The following is a 15742-nucleotide window of genomic DNA, read 5'->3' on the forward strand; positions in this document are numbered from 1 at the left end:
AATACTGATCCTTGGGGAACTCCACTTTCTACATTCCTCCAATGGAGAGCTATGCTTTTATTCCTACTCTCTGCTTCCTGTTTCTTAATTGGTTGCTATCCCACGACACAAGTGGTCTACAGCAATACCCAGAAGCAAAATTTTTATTTCCAGCAAGAACAGAGAAATACTGCCTGTGCAGTGTACAAGTAGTGCCAAAATATACTTGTTTCCCTCATCTGCAAGAAATTAAGAAACATTAAATGCACCCTGAAATCTGTTGTTCATCATTCTGCCTAAACACACACACACATTCCTTTAAGATGAGAACATGAATGAACATCTGCTTGCAATCATATTTCTTTCCCTTTTGAAATGCTGTCCTACTGCCTGAGCAGAAATGCGATTCTTCCCAACTCGTCCACAAAGTGCTTTGTGGAGCTATTTCTGCAAAGGGTTGGATTTCTGCAAAATGGAATAAATATGTCCTTCATACATTGGTCCTAGCGGTTAAAAAAAAAATGCAATACTTCTCTCTCCCACCCCCCATTACCCAGTTTCTTATTTCTTTCAGAAGTCCAAGGTGTACTTCAGTAAAGACTCACTTCTTCTGCCCAAGCACGAAGGCAGGAAGCCGATTCCTGGAAAGGTAATTTTATTAAATAAGAGTATGTGTTTACTATAGGAATGGGATTTTTTAAAAAACAACAACAGCAATTTGAATTCAGATAAAGAGAAAAATTGACTGCTTTATATTATTGTACTGAAAGGTCAAATGCAGGCTGATTGTAGGAACTGTGGTTTAAATGTCATGGACTTGTAGTATTTTATTTGCTCAGGAAAATATAGCTTGTGACAGAGGTTTCTTTTAGTTCATTCTGTATACATTATCTACAATCCTCCCACTACTCACATAACATTTGCCCTATTCAATGTGATTTTACTCCAAAACTATTCTAGCTCTTTTATATATAGATCAGCCTCTGAACAGGGGCTAGAAATTATATAGCAGCAAAATTACTCGTTTTAAATAGCTGAAAAACTGTTTGCTATTATTATGTAATCTAAATACGAAGCACATTATTAAGCAGCATTGTTTACATTGGTATTTGAAGACTTTTCTTGGGCTCAATTCAAAGGAGCTTGCTTAATTAAAGGTTGCAATCCTATACATACAGCGGTAAGAGTTGCGGAACATTATCCAAGGAAATTCCAAATAAATATGCATAGGGTTCTACATGACCAAAAAAATGGTTTTGTTTTTGTTTTTTTGCTGCTCTTCTTAACTTTAGTGGGGGTTTCACATGAGTTCTGGGTATCTTTTATCTGATATCAGTTGTAGGTGTAAATACACTTATTATCTTTAAGGGCTGATACTGTGTTGGTTTTTAAAAATTCTCCTCAGATGCCAGACAGGTTCCCACAACAACAAATCATTCCTCTTTAAGAAGGCATTTTGGACATAAGTGGTTGCTCCCTTTTTATTTTTATTTTCAATGGTTGTGCTCATTTCTAGATTATTACGCATATTTTACCTTTCCCATACTGCAGAGTCTTACTATCCCAAGTGTTACCTAATAATTTTTTCCTCAGTTTCACGTTTAATTTGTTTCTGGAAAGGTAGAGAGAAAAAAACCTTTTTACGTGCGGCATTTACTGATGAGCAGAAATGTGACGTGGTTGGATTGATTTTAAGCTTCATTTAATCTGATTTTTGTAGTCCAAGCTAAAAGTAAAATTTAAAAACTGTCTAAACCAAAAAGGAAGGGAGGGAGGAAGAGGAAAAGCAGAACTAGACAATGCAGCTAAGGAAGATTTGCATGTGGTTTAGATACTCTCTTAACGCTGTTTATTTTAAGCCAAATAGTTATTCACCCTTAAAATTAGCACTGTTTAGCTATGCTTGTGTTTGGAATTCTGCACAGTGAGTTAGTGTATCGTAAAGAAGCAGATTTTTAGTAAACAATTAAGGGCCTCTTTGGAAATACTGTAATCTGTTTCAGCAGGTGTCTCTCTCTCTCTCTGTGTGTGTGTGTGTGTGTGTGTATGAGAGAGAGGGAGAGAGAGAGAGAGAGAGAGAGAGAGAGAGAGAGAGAGAGAGAGAGAGAGGACTACCTTACTAGCCTAAGGCTCAAGGGGGTAAACTTTTGTTCTTGAGAAATGTTTCTTTCACAGACTAAATTCTAGAGGACACATTCATCTTGCTAGAAACTTGACTTACCACACGGTTGAACGGCACTATTAGCAGGAAGAAATTCCGATGAAAATCACCGCTGTTACATATTTTACATGGCTGTTTATGTGTATATGTTTTAAAATTATACATATAGATGTTTCATGATGGCCTCTACTTGTAATTCCTAGTAAAGGTTTGGCGAAGTAAGTAAGACTCACCACAGGGAAGGAAAAAAGGCTGGCTGAGATACACTGCAGAAACCACAAATAAACAGAGTTGGCAATATCCTGTGCCTTTTGCAGTGAGGCTCTGGAGATCTCTTCTGTCAGTGTGTGGCTTGGTTGCCCTTGTCACATCCCCTAACTTCCTCCTTTTACCTGCTTGTGAAAAGACACTTTCCTTTCCCAGGTGAGTCTCTGCAGGCTTCCTGCTCAGAGAGCAATGTAGGTGCTGTATACTCCCTTTTCTGTGTTGTGCTCATGAGGAACATGAGAGGATTCAAATTCCTGTCTAGATATGTCAGGGAACTGGTAGTATTGAGCTTCTTGATGCCTCCACCACTGGCTGATGGAGTGGAGACACTGCTGTTACCTTGAGCGCTGTGTGTGCAAAGATACAAAAGTGTGCTGGTCACGATGAGATTGTTGGTTCCTTTAGCACATGGGTGGCACAGTCCTTGGTTGGTTGGTAGGCTTTCTTTCTAAGGTTGTAGGGAGCATGTTTGCCATTTTGTTGTTGTTGTTGTGTATGCGTCCCCTCCCTCCTCAAGTTGAGCACACAAGTTCTGAACTTCCCTCAGGAGGAGTTCAAATCCCTCTATGCTGAAAGGTGTGGGTGCTCTGCTATCCAAGAAGGTACCTGGGGACAGCATCACGGAGAAAGCTTTGTGCAGCTCAGTTACAAAGCCATATAACTTTTTTGTATACGCAAAATGCCGGGTCAGTGCACAAACGTGCCCTGATGCTTTTCATACTACAAGAGAAAAGTCTCTTGAAGCCATTTTTACAAAATCATCTTTGAACTTCTCTTGCACTGTTGAAATGCCCTTAATGTGAAGGTAAAGGTAAAGGTACCCTGACCTTTAGGTCCAGTCGCGGATGAATCTGGGGTTGCGGCGCTCATCTCGTTTCATTGGCCGAGGGAGCCAGCGCACAGCTTCTGGGTTATGTGGCCAGCATGACTATGCCGCTTCTGGCGAACCAGAGCAGCGCACGGAAACGCTGTTTACCTTCCCACTATTTATCTACTTGCACTTTGACGTGCTTTCGAACTGCTAGGTTGGCAGGAGTTGGGAACGAGCAACGCGAGCTCACCCCATTGCGGGGATTCGAACCGCCGACCTTCTGATTGGCAAGCCCACCCGCATCCCCTGCCCTTACTGTACCTCCATCCGAAAGAGAACAGCTGTAGGGCCGCCATCTGCTCTGAGACGCCAGGCTCCTCCTTCCACTAACTTCTCCTGGCATCACCTCAGTCTGTAATAAAAAGAAAAGGTGTGCAGAGCTGCTCTGTCAATTTAGCTGGGAGGCCACCAGCTTCTGGCTCCTCCTGCTCCTGAACTTCCCCACTCCCAACTGTTCACTAGAAGACTTTGCAAGGAAAAATACTTCCTGCTCCCTCCCAAGGCAATCATTTGCTGCTGCTGTTGCATCTTTTTAGATTGCAAACCTGAGGGAAGTGTGTTCTGCAAGCCTTTTTGGGTAAAGATTGAGATCACTTGGTTGTTTTTAAATCATTTCATATGCACAAAGATTCTTTGCACATGTCAAAAAGCTTTGTAAAAAGGATGCCAGAGAAATCCCCCCCCCCAAAAAAAATGGTTCACAGTATAAATGATCAGTGATTTTTAAAAAATGCATTTTTTTTTAAAAGAAGTCTTCTTACTGGAACATTTCAGTATCTAATATGTAAAGTCTGTCCAAATTGCTCATATAGTGGCCTCTTGGGTATGGCAGTTTCACTCTATATTAATGTGGTTTTCACTGCAGAGAACGAGTTCTTTGTACTTACCCGACTTTCTGCTCAAAAAGAGGGTTTTTGCACATTCCATTCTATTGCCCCCAATTTACAAAGTGATTACCCACACCAAATTACAGCAGTCACACATGCTGTCACATACTTGATACGAAAATATGTGCTAATCAGCAGCAGAAGATACTTCTTCAAAAGCATTCATGTTTCAGAATGCTCAGTTGGGTGGGTGGGTGGGTTGGAGAGAAGTACTGGTAATCTCCTCTGAGAGCTTCTCTTCACATCATCACCATGCAGTTAACTGGTGCTGAATCTTTTGCATGCTGAATAAACTCCCCTGCTGCAACTCTGTTCTCTGACATTCGTTTGTGCATCTGCATCAGGACAAGAGTCAGAGACAGAAATGAAATGGGAAGTGCCTCAGTGTAGGCAAAGCTATCATTTTCCGGACAATTACCCTAGTCCGGTCCTACCTTCGCTTTGTGTATTAGATCCAAAACTTAATGCAGCTTCACAAATGCTTTATTAAGTAGAGGCTTCCATTTATCAGGGGACAATGCATCCTAAGGGAAACATGCTTGCAGAACTGAAGGGTTTTAAAGATAATTAGAATGAGGCTATAGTATCTAGTAGTACAGCCATCCCCAAATTCGGCCCTCCAGATGTTTTGGGACTACAACTCCCATGATCCCTAGCTAACAGGACCAGTGGTCAGGGTTGATGGGAATTGTAGTCCCAAAACATCTGGACCGCAGAGTTTGGGGATGCCTGATCTCGTATATATTATTTCCCGCCTCTTCAGTGGTAGGAAAACTTCCTTCAATCCGCCCCCCCCCCGCCCCACCAAACCAGGAACAATGCGGTCCATGAGATCTGCAAACTGTCCAGCATAACTGAAACAATTGCTGCTCCCATACTGAACGTTCCTGCCAATTTCAATTGATGGGCAGCACTCTATTCTCTGCACCATCTGGCTGAGAAGTTGCATCTCCTGGGGCAGATTCCAGGCCCTTCAGAACAGTAGCATCCCGTCTGTGACATCCACTCTCCAATGAGGTGTGCCCAAATCTCAGTGAGAGCCCCAAATCTATTCACCGCTAGAAGATCGCATAAAACATTTTCATTTGGGCTCTTGAGGATTTATCTATTTGTGGCATTTTGGTGTTCTAATAGAATATTAACTTTATAGTTCTGTTGCCGATATTTGTGCTGCATTATTGATTCATTTAATGGATCGTAATTGTTTGTGGGTTCTGTAGCTCTGCCTTGAATTGCTGTTTTTATGGCGAGAAAATTGAAGTAGAAATGGGGTGGGTGGGTGGGGGGAAACCAGGAGCAGGTCTTCAACTATGCAGAGCCCTAAGGCAGTGGCTGGGAAACATATTTGTTCATGACAAACAGCACAGCAGTAACACGCAAGCCCAACTTGAAGCATTCTGAATCTTGATACACAGGCACAAGGAACAACCTGTAAAAACATTTTCATCATGCAGTTATTAGGATGGATGATAATGATAATTCTTGACTTTCCAATAACTAAACACAGTGAACAACCAAAACAGATTTTGCCAAAACAGATTAAGGTAATGATTAGGAAACACATTAAAAAAAACCTTTATATGCCCCAAAGGAAGCCCTTAAAAAAAATACCCTCCAACTTTTATCCAATGAAGAATAGGGACATTCTATCCCATCATCATCATCATCATCATCATCATCATCATCTTACTATTTATAACCCTACCATCTAATTGGGTTGCTCCAGCCACTCTGGGCAGCATCCAATATATATACATTAAACATTTTAAAACTTTCCTATACAGGGCTGCCTTCAGATGGTTCAGGCATTGCATAACTCCATACCCTACCAATATTTCTCCAATTAAAATAGGGGCGTCCTAACGAAAAGCGGGACATTCTGGGATCAAATCAGAAACCGGGCTGACTTCTGTAAATCCAGGACTATCCCTGGGAAATAGGGACATTTTGAGGGTCTGAAACAGGGATGGGGAGTCCTCCAACCCAGAGGACAAATGCTGCTTTCCAGATCTGTCTGTCCTTGGGACACTTCAGAGCCACCCCCTCTTTCTCCAGGCTACGTGTCCCAACAATTTTGCATCATATTCTCAAGGGTGTTTTTATCTGGCTGGAAAGAGTTCTTGAACTCTGACAACATTTCTTGGTTTTCCTTGATAGAGGGGTGTGTGTGTGTGCACAGACTAGAAATGAGCGTGCTGTATAAAAGTAAGATTTAAATTCATTGCTCCTCATATTTTTACCTCTGGCTGAACCCACAGAAAAGTCCCCCACCCTTGCAGGGAATGAGGTCCTCAGTCTGAAAAAGATTTTCCCCCACTCCTGCCTTAAATTCACTTTCACAATGAGAACTGGGTTGCCCCCAGCCACTCTGGGCAACTTCCAACACATATAAAAACATAATAAAACATTAAAAAAAAACTTCCCTATACAGGGCTGCCATCAGATGTCTTCTAAAGGTTGTATAGTTACTTATCTCCTTGGCTTGGGGGTTGCATAACTCCATACCGTCCAACATTTCTCAGATGAAAATAGGAACGTCCTAAGAAAAGTGGGACATTCTGGGATCAAATCAGAAACCGGGATGGCTTCTGTAAATCCGGGACTATCCCTGGAAAATAGGGACACTTGAAGAGCCTGGAGCCTTATCCTCAGTATTGTTCTAAGAATAGTTGGGGAGCTTTCCCAGATGAAAGATCAAATTACCTTAACACAGCCTTTCTTTTAAGCTCCCTCTAAGCTGTAGGTTAAACCACAGAGCCTAGGGCTTGCTGATCAGAAGGTCAGCGGTTTGAATCCCCGCGACAGGATGAGCTTCCGTTGCTCGGTCCCAGCTCCTGCCCACCTAGCAGTTCCAAAGCATGTCAAAGTGCAAGTAGATAAATAGGTACCGCTCCAGCGGGAAGGTAAACGGCGTTTCCATGCGCTGCTCTGGTTTACCAGAAGCGGCTTAGGCCACATGACCTGGAAATTGTACGCCGGCTCCCTCGGCCAGTAACGCGAGATGAGTGCCGCAACCCCAGAGTCGGACACGACTGGACCTAATGGTCAGGGGTCCCTTTACCTTTACCTAAGATTCCTGACAGTACCTCTCCTGCTTATGCCAATTAAACAGTTCAAGACATGTAAATAGGCAGACAGACATGCTTGAGCCCAGACACCTGGAACATTATTGAGATACAGATGCAAATTGCTTGTTTAGATGTAATTTCCCTCCTAAGGTCAAGTGTTAGCCTCCTTCATTCAGCATCAGCAAAAAGCAAACCGCAGTACACAGTGATGAGAGTCAAAATACTTCGGGAGGCCTTGACTGATGAGCTTAATGCTCTTGTTATTTGGAAGAAACTCATGACTCCTGTAGTTTTCTTGGAACTAACTTTAGAAACCAATTTGCCATGCCAAGTGCATTTAAGTTGCAACCAACTCAGTTCAATTAAGGTAATATATCAGCACTCATTAGAAGAAATTAATAGCAGCAGAATGTCAGACACTATGTACTGTGCAATTAGAGGTTCTGGCCCCTCGTGGACATTGAAAATTCCTTACTGGGCTTTACAAAACTGAAAGTGTTTTCTCTTATTAAGGCTTCTGGCAAAATGTGTTTATTTTTATTTGGGGCAACGCTGGTAACTGGTGGTTTTATTATAGGCCTGGCATTATGCGAACCTTTGAAAGAAATGATGTGTTCCTACCCTGCCCTGAATTCCTGCTTTTATGTTCAGAACTTGATTTCTTGTTGTGTGGATATGTGTAACAAACCTTCCGAGTTATCTTTTATTTCCAGAATGGCACTGATGCCTTAACAGTCCATCATACCTAAACAAATACAAGTAAATTGAAAACTCAGACATTGTCCAGGCCCCTGCACATAGCCAGTTTGATGCACTTTGCAGCCAATATCTTTCCCCTTTGTGGATTATGCATGCATACACATACATATATATGCACTGATTGTTTTGTTATGTCTGTTTTAAGCAATTTATTGAGCTTTTATCTCATGTTTTTATCTCGTGAACCACCCTGAGATCTTTTGATGAAGGGTGGTATATAAATTGAATACAGAGCTTTCTAAATTGTGTGTCTTAGCATTAGTATGAGGGCTCCCAGAAAGGGGTCCGTGCCCTCTCTCTTCGTTTTGCTGCTGTGCTGTGCTGAGCTAAGCCATAGTTTGGCTTAGTTTCTTGCCCGGACACAGTTTATCTCAGCCAGACAAACCACGAGCCATGAACCACAGGACAAAACCTTGATTAGTTTTTGGTTTGAGAGTGCCAAACCACAAGTCCAGGCTTGGACAAGGCACTAAGCCAAACCATATGCAGAAGCAAAAACATCATGCTAAGCAAAGCGGTTGCAATCTCCTCTCCCAGAGTCTGCTTATTCATGCCAAGTCATGTTTTGGCTTAGCATGATGTGCGGAACAGATCGCAGTATCTAGGAAGCTGCCTTATACTGAGCCAGACCATTGCTTCACCTAGCTAAGTATTGTCTACTGGCAGTAGCTCTCCAGCATTTCAGGCAAAGTTCTCTCCCAGACCTACCTGGAGATGCTGGGAATTGAACCCAGGAACTTCCACAAGACAAGCAGATGTTCTACCATTGAGCTATGGCCCTTTTCCTAGCTCACCTAACTGAACTCTAGCCTTTCTCTTTATAACTCCCGGCGAGTTGAGAGAGAGGGCCCAGAGCCACTTTCTTTGTTCCCCGAGTAGCCTATCACCGGGGTGAACTTTGCTAATACGGTGTCCTGAGTGAGGACAAAATTTGGTGCTCTCCCCCAATATTTATTATTTTTACAATAATTCATTTTGGTACAGTTGCTTTTATGGATCTTCTCAGTAGGTACCTGTATAAATATAATTATGATTATGATGCACCCCCTTGGCTTGGTGCCCTGTGCGGGGTAAGTGCCTGCAGCACCCTAAAGCCGGCGCTGCTATCATCTCACCAGGAAGTTAGCTATTCTACGAATTAAAAGGGGGCCCCAGGCATTTTGCCTATCCCCACCCAAACTCTTATTTATTTCGCATTAAGGAAAGTGTGGGCTACATACACTGAAACATGTGGGCAGACAATTGCTGGAGGTGACAGGACTCTGTTGCAAATAAAACATTTCAAATGTGTTGTAAAGTGCAATATGCAAATGCGACACTCAATGGCGACAGTGAGCTATGCCAAATTCAATGTGTTTTTCAAAACGCTTTAAAAAAAAAGCATTTTGGCAGCATTTTTATATGCTACCTCAATAACAAACCAGGGGTGCCAACTTGAAAACAATATTGGGGGGGGGAGGTAAACCCTGCCTTGTATATTCCATCACATGATGTGGTGCATTGCACACTATTTAAATGGACGCAGGTGGCGCTGTGGTCTCAACCACTGAACCTCTTGGGCTTGGCGATCGGAAGGTCAGCGGTTCAAATCCCCACGACGTTGCTCTGTCCCAGCTTCTGCCAACCTAGCAGTTCGAAACCACACCACTGCAAGTAGATAAATAGGTACCGCTGTGGCAGGAAGGTAAAAAGTGTTACCGTGCGCTCTGGTTTCCGTCACGGTGTTCCACCAGAAGCAGTTTAGTCCTGCTGGCCACATGACCCGAACAGCTGTCTGTGGACAAAAGCCGGCTCCCTCGGCCTGAAAGTGAGATGAGCCTCGCAACCCCATAGTTGCCTTTGACTGTACTTAACCGTCATGGGGTCCTTTACCTTTATTGTTATGATTTGAATGGCAGTGTCCATCATCTTGTGGTCGGGGGCAAGCCCCCTCAAATATCTCAAGGGGGGGACACACAGGGACCTCAGCCCCCAAGGAGTTGGCTCCTATGATAACAACCCCAGCATACACGCTCAATAAGCAGCAGGCGTCGCACAACCTTTATGCAAACGCCACGGAGGCTCAATGAGCATTGAGCAGGTGGCTCCGAAGCTACCAAAAGAAACGCATCTGGAATGTGGGAAGCGTGCCAGCTGCTGCTTTGCTGCTTCACAAATCCCCTTCTCTCTCACACACACACAAACACCCTGCCGAGCGGTTCTTTCTCTCCCCCCCCCTTCCTCTGCGGACGCTGGGCAACGTAGATGCGCATCCAGGTGGGCTGCAGTCGCTTCTCCCGCCGCGTCCCAGGCTCGCCTTGCCCGTTGCTTCGCGCGCTCCCTCCTTCCCTCCCCTCTGGCCCAAGACCCTCCTCGGCTCCTCCCCGCGTCCAGAGCACCAGCCGCCTCTCGCTTTTCTCCCTGCAGGCGAAGGGAGAGAGCAGCGCCAGGCGAAACTCGGCCGGACGGAGATTCCCGCCAAAATGGTGCCCGGGCGGCGGGCGCTCTCGTGGGCTGCGCTCGCGCTGGTCCTCCTCCTCGTGTGCCTGAGTCCCGGTGAGTCAGCCCCGCGCGCTGGAAAGGGGCCGGGCGGCGGGTGCTGCCCCACACTTGGGAGAAGTGGGGCTTGGGGAGGCATTTTTGTGTAAGGGGGGAAAGATGCCCAGACACACACTTGAAAACAAAACAAAGCCCATTCCACCACTGCTGTTAACAATGCTCCATATTATTAATATGTATGCATGCATGCATGTGCACAGCTATGAAAAGTGGTATACTTCAGATGTGATGCATATAATGTGGATTTGCTTTGCTGGAGGAAAGAGACTGCCCTTGCCTAAACAGCCAGCTGTGGAAGCAATCATGTTTTTCACTCCCAGCCCAGGAAAGTCTCTTCGCTTTTTCCAGAAGGTATCCCCTTTATAACCCTGCTGATAGCTCCAATATTGCCACGTCGTATATGTTGCCAAAGTTGCACGTTCGATCCCCCGTATGAGGCAGCTGCATATTCCTACATTGCAGGGGTTGGACTAGAGGACCCTCAGGGTCCCTTCCAACTCTATGATTCTATGTCACAAAGGCTCCCCCCCCCACACACAATTAGGGACTTTATGTTTGATATGTCTGTTTCAAAGGCATAGGTGAGCATACAGGAAAGCAATCTCTGCAGATTGACAGTTACCAACAGAGTTCATTATGCTCCATTCCTTAGACGAGGGGCAGCCAAGGAGGGGGGTGCCCCCCCGGATGTGGCTGGATTCCAGCTCCCATTGGCCCAGCTAGTAAGGGCAGCGGTCAGAAATGATGGGAGTTGTACACAAACAACATCTGATGGGTACCAGGTTGGCCAGCCTTGCCTCGGTTCTCTAATTGGGTTTTAGGTGCCAACTTCTAACATTACACTTGTCTGGAATGAGACCCCTTAGTTCCCTGGATTGGGGTGGGGCTACAGACAGGCAAATTTCTACAATTTACTATTGTAAGCAAGCACTGGGGGGGGGGGAGAAAAAGACCTTCATTTGGCGACAGAAGCATCTTGTTTTCTGCAGGCTCAACTTTCTCAAACAAATATATTCACAACTCATATTAAGAGAGCAGTGCTTTGCAGGAAACCTTGTAAATTCTTTCAAACCTGATTTGTTTTGATTTTGGATTCCTTTAGGTGTATCAAGAGGAAATAAACTTAAGCTGATGCTCCAAAGACGGGAAGGTAAGTTTTCTGTCTCCAGCTCATGGCTCTTTCTGCCTCAGCTGTTGCGTGCCAGAAAAACAGCAGCTAACTCAAACCAGAGCCACACATTCTGCCCAGATCTTGGGTTTGTTTCAGATGGTGGCAAGTGGGAGAAATTTCCAGGGGATTAAATGGCTTGTAAAAATAGGGACACTTCATTTCCCACCTGTCTTTCCCCTTGTGCAACTGTCCCATTAGGGACTGTGGGAAAGACCAGGTCAGTGAAAGTCAAACGCACCCTTCAATCTAATTTTTACAGGCTGTGATGACCACTGTTGCAAGAAATCAGATGAAGACAGAACATGTAGGTCATCCTTCATATGCCAGTACAATACCCAGGGATACTTCACCGCAGTTGTCCAGTATCACAGAATACCTGTTCCCATGTTATGTTTGATATACAGTATATGTGCTTGTCACACAAAGCAACACAGAATCTAGCATGCAAAGTTGCGTAACGGATCCACATGCAAAGGTTTTATACATTTTGATCTTCATAATGGATTATGTGTTTTATTTATTGTTGTTTATAAGTATTGTAGGGTACTTCAGAGCAGGGATGTGGAACCTAGAGAGTATAGACCCTTCAGGTGTTTGGACCCCCAACTCCTACCAGCCCTTTCCACCTGTCAATCCAAAACATGTAATTGATACCTGCTTGGAACAAGTGACATTATCTAGAGAGTAAGCAACCTTTAGGTTAAACCGTTCCTTGTGTCTGCTGTCTCTTGCATTTCAGCTCCTGTTCCGGTTAAGGCAGATGTGTCTGTCAAAGAAGATAAGGCCAAGGAGTTTTTGAGCAGCTTGAAGCGTCAGAAGCGGCAGCTGTGGGATAGGAGTCAGCCAGATGTACAGCAGTGGTACCAGCAATTTCTCTACTTAGGCTTTGATGAAGCAGTAAGTGGCAACATTTTCTATTTTGGAACATCCGAAAAGGCAACTCGCTGAAGCCCCCTCCAATTTTTATGTCAATTAATTTACTTTTTATTATTTTTTTTCGTCGTCTTCGCGTGAAACAGGGTTTAGAGTATTTTCCTTTCAGATAGAAGCAGGCATGGTCTGGAAAGGGGAGTTTTCTAGTGGTTAACTTGGGTCTGATTATGTGAAGTTCATTGAAGCAGGAATGGGATAGTACACTCCAGCTCTTAGAACAGAACCAGGAAACCTGATCTGGGCCAGTGGCCAGATCGTCAACTCCCTTACCCTTCATGAGTCAGATTGGACAGACGGTGTCAGTCATATGACATCACCCTGCACTGCTTGCAAATAGTTTGATGTGGGTTAAAAAGTGCTTTGAGACTCCAGGTGCCTACATCCATTTAAGGTGTCCAGTTTCTGACTTTGAACACACACACACAACACCTAATAACACTGTCAGAGCAGGGCAGGTCGGTGTGTCTTCCTCCTTTTAAAGGAAACAGCAGCTGACCCGATGACTTTAATGTAGGAGACAACTGACCGCATCACAGACACAAGACTGGCAATCTTGTGAGCAATTTTCTCTCAAGGAAAGCAACAATTTTACAACTTTGTATATACACAAAACAGGAAGTAAAAGATAAAACTTTTGCACTGCTCGCATAATGCTATCTTTAGTAGTAGCATTGGGAGTTCCCGCCTTATGTAACAACAAAGGGAAACTTTTGGATAGTTTTCTTTTACATATTGTGTGGAACAAAACTTAATACAGATTTTGCTCTAGGGATTTATACTGCAGTTTGGTACCACATATTAAAATGCAATAATGTATTACCTGAATGTATTGTAGTACCTGAATATGGCAAAGGAAAATTTATTGAGTTCCATGGCTGTTGTGTGGTTTTGCTAGACTGGAGAGATATTCTAACAGTTGCTTAAATATTGAGGCTAGGAAAACTACAAAAATGTAAACTGCTATATAATTTTTGTTGTTGTTCAGTCGTGTCCGACTCTTCGTGACCCTATGGACCAGAGCACTATATAATTTACTTACCTTTAAATCTCTTTTTAAACAGTTGTGAATCAAAAGTACACCTGGGCAGATAAAAAGATCCAATAATATTAATTATTGCTTTTCTTCATAAGTAACAAGGCACATTGTGCTTTATTTAAAGATATCATAATTTGGATTACAAACGAAACAAAACTGGCATCCTTTCATGAACATAAACATTAACGAGATTGGAGTGATATAGCATCATCATAGGCTAAGAGCAGTGAAATAAGGTACTACTGTAATAAGGTAATGAGAAGTGATTAAATATACAGCAAACATTTTGAGGGTTTGGGATATAGGTCAGAATTTAAAGTGGAGAATTAAAAGTTGGTTTTATAGAATTTCAGAGTTCAAGTTAATATGCGAAACTAAAGTTTTGAAACCTCTCTGAGCTTGGTAAATTGTTGAAAACAGCCCGTACTCACTCTTCATGTCTAGGAATTTTAAATTGGTATGAAGTGCTTAAATACAGGGAGGTTTTTTAATTTAATGTGAATACTGTGCAAAATGGGTGCTAGTCTAGAGCAGTGAAAATGAGTCCTCGACACATGTGATGTTGGATAAGCATAGGCTCATAGAGTTGTAGAGTTGGGAGAGACCCCGAGTCATCTAGTCTAACCCCCTGCAATGCAGGAATCTTTTCCCCAACATGTGGCTCGAACTCATGACCCTGAGATTAAGAGTTTCATGCTCTTACTGACTGAGCTATCAGCATGATCAGGCTGTGGGTTATGTTTTCAAATGTGAAAGATTGTGCAGGCTTCTAATCAACTTTTTAAATATTGTGCAGGCTTCAAATAATTTTTAATGGTTTTTTTATCCTAAAGCTTTGCTTTGTTTCTTCTCAGACCCGTAACAAAAAAAAAAATATTTTGCACTGCTTAAGTTGTTTTGGGTAACAGTATGAATAAAAGAGAAACCTTCCAATGCAATACAGGAAGTTGTTACTATTTACAAAGGCGCTGAACCCTTTGCGGGGACGCGGGTGGCGCTGTGGGTTAAACCATAGAGCCTAGGGCTTGCTGATCAGAAGGTCAGCGGTTCGAATCCCCACGACGGGGTGAGCTCCTGTTGCTCGGTCCCAGCTCCTGCCCACCTAGTAGTTCGAAAGCACGCCAAAGTGCAAGTAGATAAATAGGTACCGCTCCGGCGGGAAGGTAAATGGTGTTTACGTGCGCTGCTCTGGTTCGCCAGAAGCGGCTTAGTCATGCTGGCCACATGACCTGGAAGCTGTACGCCAGCTCCCTCGGCCACTAACGCGAGATGAGCGCCGCAGCCCCAGAGTCGGACATGACTGGACCTAATGGTCAGGGGTCCCTTTACCTTTACCCTTTGCATGGCAAAGTTGCAGCTAGTAGCCAATTGCTTACACTTATTTTTTTATTGTATGCAGAAATTTGAAGATGATGTCTCCTACTGGTCAAACCTAGGCCGTAGTGGCCATGAATATTACGGTGGTTATTACCATCACCATTATGATGAAGATGCACCTATCGGCCCACGAAACCCGCATACCTTTAGGCATGGAGCAAGTGTCAATTATGACGATTATTAATCTCATCTTTCCTTCTCTGGATTAGAACGCCGGGAAGACGGATACCGCCCAAAGGTGCCTCTTACGCTTCTTTGAAATTAACTAGTTTGTTATAAACATTTAAAACAAAAAAAGTTATGGAACGTTTTTATATCCACTCAGTAGCATAACATGTATAAACGTTAGCATTAAAATTTCTTGATAAGTATTCTTCCCAGTATTTTTGGTGGAAGTTATTGTAAGACAGCATGGTTACCTTGTGAAATTTCAGTTATCTTGAAGGACATCCCAGTCTACTAGAACAGTGGGTGGCATATGGCTTTGGTAAAATCAGTGTGCCCCCGCCCCAAAGTGTGAATTGATAATCAGACTCTAAACATTCATATACTGGCAGAAACAATTGCTTACAGAACTTAAGAGCCTGTTGGATCCACTTAGTCCAGCATCCTGTTCTCTCAGTGACCAACCTCCCAGATGACTATGGGGAACCCACAAATGGAACTTGAGCACAACAACACACTCCCCTCTTGTG

General features: G+C 43.5%; 1 protein-coding gene across 2 annotated transcripts; it reads left to right on the forward strand.

Annotated features, from left to right (window-relative positions):
* Positions 1–561: 561 nt before the first annotated feature.
* ECRG4 (ECRG4 augurin precursor) lies at positions 562–15423 on the forward strand. 2 transcript variants are annotated; one of them, XM_033147655.1, is made up of 5 exons: positions 562–628; positions 10399–10527; positions 11633–11680; positions 12441–12598; positions 15070–15423. In XM_033147655.1, exons 2-5 carry the CDS (start codon positions 10455–10457, stop codon positions 15229–15231), a joined length of 441 nt encoding a protein of 146 aa, XP_033003546.1. In that variant the 5' UTR covers positions 562–628; positions 10399–10454; the 3' UTR covers positions 15232–15423. The 2 variants fall into 2 exon arrangements, with proteins under 2 accessions (XP_033003546.1, XP_033003545.1); XM_033147654.1 differs by lacking the exon at positions 562–628 and having other exon boundaries at positions 10347–10527.
* The last annotated feature ends 319 nt before the right edge of the window (positions 15424–15742 follow it).

The sequence above is a fragment of the Lacerta agilis genome, chromosome 4 (genome assembly GCF_009819535.1).
Source record: "Lacerta agilis isolate rLacAgi1 chromosome 4, rLacAgi1.pri, whole genome shotgun sequence".
Taxonomy (NCBI): Eukaryota; Metazoa; Chordata; class Lepidosauria; order Squamata; family Lacertidae; genus Lacerta; species Lacerta agilis.

What these genes read in the sequence shown, in the direction of transcription:
- ECRG4 (XM_033147655.1), top strand. Translation starts at nt 10,455, where the DNA reads ATGGTGCCCGGGCGGCGGGCGCTCTCGTGGGCTGCGCTCGCGCTGGTC. An exon ending in GATGCTCCAAAGACGGGAAG is followed by an intron (nt 11,681 to 12,440) that starts GTAAGTTTTCTG and finishes CTTGCATTTCAG; the next exon opens with CTCCTGTTCCGGTTAAGGCA. An exon ending in ACTTAGGCTTTGATGAAGCA is followed by an intron (nt 12,599 to 15,069) that starts GTAAGTGGCAAC and finishes TATTGTATGCAG; the next exon opens with AAATTTGAAGATGATGTCTC.